The sequence below is a fragment of the Canis lupus genome, chromosome X, assembly GCF_003254725.2.
Source record: "Canis lupus dingo isolate Sandy chromosome X, ASM325472v2, whole genome shotgun sequence".
Lineage (NCBI taxonomy): Eukaryota > Metazoa > Chordata > Mammalia > Carnivora > Canidae > Canis > Canis lupus.
The window spans coordinates 122,603,413-122,612,935 of NC_064281.1; the positions used below are offsets into that span (position 1 = coordinate 122,603,413).

Sequence of the window (9,523 nt, forward strand, 5' to 3'; positions counted from 1 at the left end):
TGCTTAAGACTCTCTCTCTCCCTCTCCTCCTGCCCCCCCTACCCAGAAAGAAGGAAAGAAAATGGAATAAAGATCCCATTCACCATAGCATCAAAGCCCGTAAAATACATGGGGGTGGAAACAAGAGCCTCCAGAGGACTTTTTTTTTCAGTTGTGTGCGGGTGGGGGTGGCTGGGGCCCCGTGGTTAAGGACCCCGAGCTGAAAAGCATCGGAAACACTCAGGCCTTTCAGTGCAACAAACTCCAAAAGCACAGCCGCAGATTGAAACGTAAGCTTTTATTCCTCTAGGACAACTTGGACTTCACCAACGCCTAGCTTCGTGGGCATGTAGTGTGACTCATGACTGCGGACATGAAATCATCGTAAGCCTGTGCTACCTTCGAACACGCTCAATTGCACAAAAGTGGACTTGCTTTGCACGCGTGAGTCCCGTCTTGTTTCCTGCCCCCCCCCCCCCCCCCCCGCCCCATCCAGCTTTCCACCTGCCCGACTTCCTGGGACTTCGCGCGGTCTGGGTAGCACGAGGTCTGGGCCTAGCCCCACCTTGGGTCGTGGCTCCTCTGTCACAATCAGTGCCTGGGCCTGACACCGAGCCAGTGGCCTCCGGGGCCTACCCTGGCTTGGCGGCCGTCGGTGGGCGCACCCAGGGGTGGCCTGGCCAGCAGGCGGTCACGTTAGCCTTAGCTCCCGGGTCCCTGGTGCAGCCCGCAGACAGTGGCCTGGTGAGAGGGGACGGGGCACTGCTGGCCTCTCTGTGGTGTCCTACAACTGTCACTCGAGCCGGTGAGCTGAACCACGGGATGGCCACACCTTACTTTTCCAAATTATGAGGGGCCGGGAGGGCCCCGGGCCTCGTTTGCTCTGCTCTACAGAGCGGCCACTTGTCCCCAGGGCTCCGGCCAAGTGCAAAGAGAAGGGCAAAGGTGGGCCCCGCGCAGCTCTTGGGGGAGCCAGCTCCCTGCTCCGCCCCGCGCCGGCAACCCCGCTCACGTCTCCTCCCCGGCCGGGCGGCCCACAGCCCCACACGTGCATTCCTCCCACACCCCGGCACCCCTCCGACGATCACGGCTTTCCTGTCCCCCAAATGATGGAATGACGGCGGGCCTTACGACCTGTCCTGCCCTACTGACAGCTTCCAGCAGCCAGCCAGGGTGGCTCCGAGCCCGGCCCGTGCCCACGCCCCTGGAGCAGCTGGGGGGCTCCAGCACCTGCTCTCCCTGTGAGGAGGCGGCCCCCACCCCCCACCGCCCACGGGCTGCTGAGGATTCGAGAGCCATGAGAACTTCCGACTATGAGAACTTTGACTTCCAGGTTTAGGGAATGTGCCAGGTGCGCAGATCAGCTCTGGAATTCATCACTCTCCTCGGGCCGCGGCCTGTGCTGGTGCTCCCCTCCTAGGTCTGCAAAGGGGGGAAATGCCAGTTAGGAAACGGGGGCGCCCCCGGCTGCCGGGAGGCCTGGCTCGAGGGCCGGCCGCGCTTCCTTCTCAGCTCCTGGGCATTCTCGGGAATTAGGGCTTTCTCTTCCTAAGCAGCACTGCTTCCACTAGTCCCCGGGAGGGAAAATACCCGCTGGGGCTTTGTGTGTTCTGGAAGCAGGGGGCGGGGGCAGCTGGCAGCCCCAGGCTAAGGGGAGGCGTTGCTGTCAGGGGGACGTGAGGGCGCTCGCACAAGGCCTCGTCCAGAATACACAGCTTCCCGAAGGGAGGCGTGGGGGGCAGGCTGGGCTTCTAGCCATCGTTAGATGGGGTGGCCTGCCTCTGAGCCATCCCACACCCTCGGGGAGCAGGGGCCTTGTGCAGGCCCGGCTGGAACAAACCCTCCGCTGTTTGGGGCTGGCACGAGGACGCATGCCTGAGCGGCCCTGGAGGCCGGCCATCCAGCTGCAGCACGTCGCAGCAGCAGGGGCCCCAGAGGGGCCGGGGCCAGCTACCTGGGAGGGAGCTAGAGGACAGCAGCTGCAGGCTGTCCAGGACCCCGTCCTCGTACAAGGCCAGCTTCTGCACCATCTTCTGTCGGGCCGGGTTGATGACGATCTGCGGTGGCTGCGATGACGCGGAGCTGCTCAACAGTGATCCTGGCGGGGGGGGGGGGGTAGCCCTCTCAGCTGCAGCAGCCACTGTCCCTGGGAAGTCCTCAGTGACGCTTCTGGCCTCAGCACTCTTCCCACCCCCAGCTTAGCTCCTGGCCCCCTTGGGACAGGAGTCCTCAGTGCCATCGGTGAAGGAAGGGCCTGGGAGGGGCCGGGCTGTCGCCCCAGCTCCTGGCTAGGCCAGGAAGCCAGTCCCGCATAAAGCCTTCCTTGTTCCCGGCTTTCAGGAAGTCAGCTCCTGGCCTCGTCTCACCCACCTGGAGGTCAGGGCTGGGAACCGACTAAGGACAGAGTGAGATGGAGAGTGGGCGCCTGGGGCTCTCCTCCCGAAAGGCTGGGGGGTCCCTCTCCCGGGTCCCCGCACCCAGGTACCTTCCACAGCTGTCAGCTGGGGCCCTGGGCCACCGCCCCAGCTCGGCTCCTGGCTGGCGCCCCCCCCGAGCACTGCCGGCCTGCCCGAGGGGGGCCGCGGCCCCCAGGGTGGCCCCCTGCGCAGAGCTGCCCGGCAAGGCCAGGCCCGGGGGGCAGCTGGGGCTCATGTGCCAGGAACACAGGGCGGCGGACAGGCCGGACACACTCTCGTCGCTCTCCACGGGCTGGTTGGGGCCTTTCTGGAGCCACTCCGTGGCCTGGGCCGGTGCTCCCGACGGAGCCGCCAGGGGCTGCCGTGGGCTGGCGCCGCTGCTGGGGACGGACACGTACGAGTTCTCCTGCGGGGATGGGGGGCCGTGGTGGGCAGCCTCTGCTCCTGCCACTGCCACCGCCACCTGCAGCTTCTCCAGACGCTCGTACACCTGCAGGGGGAGACGGGGCTCTCAGGGCGCCAGGCCCAAGCGGGGCTCCCCCGGCACCCCCGGTCGGGGCACAGGGCCGCTCCGGGTCACCTGTGGCCTGTGTCGGGGCTTGGGCTTCCGGGGGCCCCAGGGACCGCGCGGCCGGCCTACCCTGCAGCCGGGGAAGCTCCATCCCTCGCCTGTTTAGCCCTGTCACGAGGAATGCCGAGCAGTCACGGCTGCTCAAACCAGGGCCGGAGAAGGGCTCTTCTCTGTCCCCTGGGAAGCTAAGCTCACGGCCCTGCTGCCCTCACAGGGGCCTCTGCATTCTCGACGGCAGGGGACAGAGGTGAGGGGCAGGAGACGCAGGTGCAGTGGCGCAGCGCACCCAGCACGGGGCGCCGTCGAGGCCCTTTCCCTGCGCGCCCCGCCGGGTGGGCTCGGGCCGCCCCAGCAGAACTGAAGGGCAAGTGGAAAAACGTCTGGAGACGCTGTCCCCAGAAAGAGGCCTGGCAGGTGCCACGCAGGGCTCGCTGCAGGGCGGCGCCGTGTCTGATGGGCCACCCCCCGCCCCGGGGGCCGCCAGCCAGTCACCAGTGCTCCCCCCGGGCTACCTGGGTCATGGGGGGCCTCCTCTTGGCCCGGCGGTGCAGGCAGCAGCAAGCCAGCTGGCCCAGGACCAAGCCCAGCTCCGGCGGGCACGGCCCGGGCCTGGGGTCCAGGTGCTTCTTACAGATCTGGCTGGCAATCGGGGCGGCCCAGGCATCCGTGGCCAGGCCTGCTTGGAGTGTGCTCTGGGTGCTTCTGAGGGTCACCCCGGCCTCCTCGGCCTCCTCTTCCACCAGGTCCTTCTGTGGGACAGACACTGTGAGCGTGGCCGCTGACGGGGCCGCGCCTTCACCCCATTCCCCGGGCTCTCATCACTGACTCCTGAGGGCTTTTTGGACACTGATTAAGCACCCATGGCGTGCCCAGCACTGCCCCAGGCCTGAGGGATGCAGCGACGGAGCACCCTGGGCCCACCTTCACGGAGCTGACCTCCTGGAGCGGAAGAGACACCAACAAGCCTGGAAACCAACGGGAAGCTTCGAGGAAGGGGCGCCTGGGCGGCTGCCTTCGATGCTGGGATCGAGGCCCACGCCCGGCTCCCTGCTCAGCGGGAAGTCCGCTTCTCTCTGCCTCCCCCTGCTCATCACCCTGCCCCTCTCTCGCTCACTCTCCCTCTCAAATAAATCGATAAAATCTCAAAAAGAAAAAGAAAGAAAACTTCCATGGAGAGGCCCACGGTGCTTTGACCAGGGCCTGAGCAAGTAGCACGTAGGAACCTGGGCGCCGGGATCTGAAGGCACAAATTGGCCAGAGGTCAGAGGCGAGCGGCAGGGGGGGCGGGGGGGAGCACCCCACAGAGAGGTACCCAGGGGTGCAGCCGGGACTGCAGGCCATCTTGTGTTTTGAGACTGGAAGGACCAGGAGGAAGCACCTGGGTGGGAAGGGACCTTTTGGGCAGGAGGAAAGGCTCGAACCAAGGCGCTGGGGCAGGCAGCAGGGCTAGCTGAGCTTGGAGGACAGAGGACACTGGTGATGGCGGGACCCAGGGAGTTGTGGTTAAGGGATTGGGCCTCCGCCCCAAGCCCAGGGGGAAGGCAAAGAGCCTTCCACACTATCTCTTGTTTGTTTTGCAACTTCGCTTAGGCCCTGGCACGGAGAACAAAGAGGAAGGGTCCAAAGAAGACCAGAGAAGGATCCCCGGGGAGCCTGCCTGGCTCCACCCACTGTGCCAATGGGATGTGCTGATGGATGGAGAAGGTGAAGGAAGCGCTCCCGAGGGGCTCCCCAGTTCCAGCCCTGACCCTCCGAGCCTCGCTAACGGACAGAGACAGCCCCAAGCCCGGATCAGGGGCAGCAGGAGGTAAACCAGCCCCAAAACGTAAAGAACAAACGTTGACCGAACGCATTCCGGGCCCTGGAATCATCTGAGCACGGCAGGTGCATGAAGCCTCTTAGCATGTGGGGCCATGGGCCCCGCGACGACCAGCAGGGCTCTGCTCCAAGACCACTGTCGGGCCGGGACCGGAACCCAGGCCTCCCGCCTCCTGGCCCCGTCCCAGCGCACAGTGAGCCAGACCGAGCCAGACAGAACCGGGCAGCTCCCTCCCAGTATGCAGCGCTCCTCAGCTCGCCTGACTTCCCACCGCAGCCTCCCCCAGGGCCCTGTGTTCTCTTCTCCCCTGCGCTTCTGGCCCCACTGGGATCTCCCCTTCCCCACTCCCAGCCCAGGTGGGAGCTGGAAAGGCCCATAGCATCTGCAGAAGAAAGACAGGTTTTTCCTCAGCAAGGTCAAGGGAAGCTGTCTGGAGCCCTGCCTACTTCCAGAGATGAGTCAGCAGTAGCAGGGGCTGGCTTCTGTGGGGCACTGCACTCCAGATCATTCCACCCTCCAGGGCTGCACCTGTTGGTTATCAGGAGTGGCGCTTCCCTGCCTCCCCTCTGCCTCTCTCCGTCCCTCCCTGCCCCAGCTCAGAACGCTCACCAGATACTTGGTCTTGGCACCCTGCGTCCTCACAGCCCTCTGGCCAGCCAGGGTCTCCAGCACAACCTGGAGAGGGCAGGATGGAGAGTGTCGCAGTGCCTCCTGGGATGGTGCTGCCCCAGGGCCTTGGCAGGGACGGCCATGTGCGGCGGGGCTTGTGGGGTGGACGGGGGCGCCCAGCCCAACGAGGCGGCCGAGGCTGACGGGGGCCCGGCCCTCGGACGGGCCGCCGAGGACTGGCTGCCAGCAAAGATGAAGCCACGCGTCATGGGGCTGACGCTTCGGCGGTTTGGAGGGCCACTTGCAGGGAAGGGCCGAGATGTGGGGCCGCGGTGGGGGCCGGTGTCGGGGACGGAGGGGCCCTGGAGCTGACGCCACGGTCAGCTTCCTGCCAGCTCGCTCTCTGGCCTCGGAGGGCACCACCCGGGCCCTCCTGCCTTTGCTTGGCCACAGCGCCCGCACCCCAAGCCAGGAAAGGGGCCGGTGGCTCACCACGCCGAAGCTGAAGGTATCCGTGTCCACGGCCAGTCTCCCCGTCTTGACGTACTCCTCGGGCAGGTAGGCCAGGGTGCCGCGCACCGTCCGCGTCCGGGCCACTGTGCTGCTCTGGCCGGGGTTGGCCCCTGCAAAACGGCTGAGACGGGCCAGGCCAAAGTCTCCCAGTTTGGGCATCAGTCTGTCATCCAGGAGGACGTTGGAACTTGCAGAGGGAAGGAGCGGTGTCGGGTGGGCCCGGGCCAGCGCCGCACCCCACAGTCGCCTGGCACCGACAAAACTGGACTTGGGGCTGCCGCCGGCCTGCACCTGGCCCATGGAAAGTGGCTGGCGCCGCCTGGTGGCCCGGCCGCAGGGTGCGGTGGGGGGGCTCCCTCACACAGTCTGGTCCCCGCTCATCAGCGGGGCCCACCTTGGCCTCTACTTCCACACCTGTCCCAGCGGGCCAGGTACTCAGTGACCCAGGGCCCCTTGGGCCTCAGAGAGCAAGTGGCACTGCTGCCTGCTGGCAGAAGATTCAGGAACATCATTCCCTTGCCAGAGTCTCTGCTCTTACCGCTCTTGGAGGCCCCAGGGGCCTGGCTGTGTCCCGCCCTCACCTTTTTTTTTTTTTAAAGATTTTATTTATTTATTCATAGATGCAGAGAGAGAAAGAAGCAGAGACCCAGGCAGAGGGAGAAGCAGGCTTCATGCAGGGAGCCCGACGCAGGACTCGACCCAGGGTCTCCAGGATCACGCCCTGGGCTGCAGGCGGCGCTAAACCGCTGCGCCACTGGGGCTGACCCTGCCCTCACCTTTTGATGTCTCCGTGGATGAGGCTGGGGCTGTCCTGATGTAAAAACTGAATGGCCCGTGCTGTGCCCAGAAGGATGTTCAGTCGCTGAGGCCAGGAGAGAGGGGCGCAGGCCTCGGTCTAGAGAGGCAGAGGGAGCAAAGGGGCACAGGAGAGGCTGGGAGGCCACTGTGCCTTGACCCCAAGCGCCCCTCCGCCTGTCACTGTGGCATCTAGAGAAGCCACTCCACTCTCTGGGCCTGTGTCCCCTTCTGGAAAACAAGGAGCAAAATCTCCACGAGGTACTTCACCAGAAGGTCGAGACTAAGCTATTCTAGTGCTTTGTAAGGCACGCCGAGGAGGGGCCCGTGGCCGGGGACGTGCTTCCCGGAGCCATCATCCAACTGGGCGCTCCTCCGTGCTTGGCGTTCACCCCTCGTTCCTGGGGTGACCGGGATGTGGTCAGGGGCACTGGCCCCACCTCCCCCAGCACGGCATGCTCGTCCTGGGAGCGGACGTGCCCCGTGTGTCCTGGGGGTGTCACAAGAGGAGGGCCAGCTGCAGATCCAGACGGTGCAGTCTGCCGCCCCAGGCCGCCTTTATTCAAGGGCGATGCTGACCAGACCCTTCAGCCACTCTGCTTGCAACAGGGACAAGCGTGAGTCAGGGCACTGGGTCAGTCACCCCCTTCTTAGAGGCGCCATGACCCAGGCGCCCTGGCCCGCAGGAACGGCCAGGGACAGAGCACAGGGAGGGGTGCCAGGGAAACTGGGGGCCCGCCAGGGCCCACAGCCTGAGCCCAGACCTCGCCTGCTGGTGGGACCTGCCCAGAGAGCCTGGGGCTGTGTGCCCCCTGCTTCGCCCGGGTGCTCCGGGTGCCGCGGGTCCGGGGAGGCGTGCCGGGCCAGGGAAGTCTACCTGGAAGTGCAGGCGGTCTTCCAGGGAGCCATTGGGCAGGAAGCCGTAGACGAGGCAGTAGAAGCCACTCTCGGCACAGTAGCCAGCAAAGTCCACAATGTTTGGGTGACGAAACCTGCTTGAAAGAGTGGGACCCGCTCTGGCCCCCGGCCTCCACCACGCTTTCCATGTGGACGTCGTGGGGGTGGGCTGGGCCTGACAAGCTCTGAGGGCCTGAGGGAGCCTGGTAGCATGCTCGGTGGTCCTGGAGGCCACTGGAACCCCCAGCTGACTCTCCCCGCGCCCCCAGCCAGGAGGGGTGCCCCCGGCTCACCGTGACAGTTGTTCCACTTCGGTCAGGAAGCTCTGCTTCACTGTGGTCCACTCCAGGTCTGCCCCCTGCAGCCCCCAAGGAAAACGAGGGCGGGGAGGCAGCGTGAAGCTCGTGCGGCCAGGCTCGATGGCCACTCTCGCTGCCACCCGTCCTGGGCCCAGCGCAACCAAGGTGCTGGGAGACCCTGAACTGGAGAATCAGAGGGCTGAAGGAGGGCCACGGGGAGGTGAGGGTGTGCGGACAAGCTGCCAGGGCCTCCGTGGGCGTGTGGGGGGCACTGCTACACCCACCTCCTTCAGCCTCTTCACCGCGTACAGCGTGTTCCTCATCACCGCCCGGTACACGCAGCCGAAGCCGCCCTCCCCGATCTTCAGCTTGTCCGAGAAGTTGTGGGTGCTCTGGGAGATCTCACTGAGGGGCCAGCAGAACGGAGAGGGGTGGGCTCCCTGCAGGAGCGACGCTGGGCTCTCTGCGCTGGGCTGTGGGAGGAGATGGAGGAGCAGGCGGGGGCCTCTGTGCCCGTCCCCGGAGAGTCACAAGCGCCCCCTGCCCAGCTGCCTCCTGGCCGGCCCTCCTGAGCTGCCTGGGGTCCCCAGCAGCATTTTTTTGCTCGTGTTGACTGTCCCCTGGGGGTGGGACCCACTTACCTTGGTAGAGGAAGGGGCTGGACGTGGCGGTGGCGGCTGCAGGATGCCAGGGCTGTGGACAGGACCGAGCTCAGCCCCAGAATGGGTCTGGGAGCCTGGAAAAGCTTCACAAACACACCAGTGAGAGGCAGGCGGGCCGCGACGGTCTCCGGCAGCGGCGACGGTCAGGGCGGCCCTTCGCGAAGGTCCGTCAAGCCCGACACCCGGGCCCTCTTACCTGGGGACGGGAGTGTGGACGCGACACCCGGGCCCTCTTACCTGGGGACGGGAGTGTGGACGCCGACGCCGTCGGCAGCTTCCGGGGGCGGGGGACGTCGGCCTCACAGGGCGCAGGGGGGCTGCTGGGCCTCGGGGCGCTGGTGCTGGGGGGCAGGAGGGGGGCGGGCGGGTGCCCTGGGACGCCGGGGAGGGAAAGGGCGGTTAGGCCCGGGCGGCGGGAGGAGGAGGAGCCCCGTGGGAGGCGCCCGGGGGCCGGGGTCGCGGGGGCCGGGCCGCGCGCTCACAGGCCGTGATGATGTCCCGGGCGCGGAGCAGCTGCAGGTGCGTGAGGATGCTCACGAGGTCGGCCACGCGGGCGTTGCGGTTGATCCAGGGCCACAGGACGCTGGCCGTGCGCTGCCCGGAGCGCTCGCACAGCCGCAGCTCGGTCTGGTCGCGCACGATCAGGGCGGCTGCGGGGCGGCAGGCGTCAGGCCCGGCGCCCGGGGCCCGCGCGCCTCCCGCCCCGGCGTCGCCCGCCCGCCGCCACCCACCGAACTGGCACCAGTCGGCGGGCTCCAGCGCGTCCATCACTTTGTAGAAGCGGCACATGACCCAGGGCGGCACCTCGTACAAGAAGTGCTGGGCGCCGGGGGCCGCGGGGTCCCCCGGGCCCGGCCCACCGGCCATGGCCGCCGCCGCCGCCGCCGCCGCCGGCCGGGCCTCCTGGGGCCTCTCGAGGCCGCGGCGGGCGCGGGCCTTGGCCGGCGGGTCCGCGGACACTG

At 66.8% G+C, this 9,523-nt stretch overlaps 1 protein-coding gene across 1 annotated transcript; it reads right to left on the bottom strand.

Annotated features, from left to right (window-relative positions):
* Positions 1-262: 262 nt before the first annotated feature.
* Positions 263-9,523, bottom strand: IRAK1 (interleukin 1 receptor associated kinase 1). Its single transcript, XM_025460585.3, is given in 15 exon segments — positions 263-1,401; positions 1,934-2,077; positions 2,465-2,576; positions 2,578-2,886; positions 3,480-3,716; positions 5,396-5,461; positions 5,888-6,095; positions 6,685-6,803; positions 7,581-7,695; positions 7,894-7,958; positions 8,184-8,372; positions 8,541-8,644; positions 8,799-8,933; positions 9,044-9,211; positions 9,293-9,523. Coding segments are annotated over 15 exon segments (2,169 nt in total). The 5' UTR covers positions 9,429-9,523; the 3' UTR covers positions 263-1,339.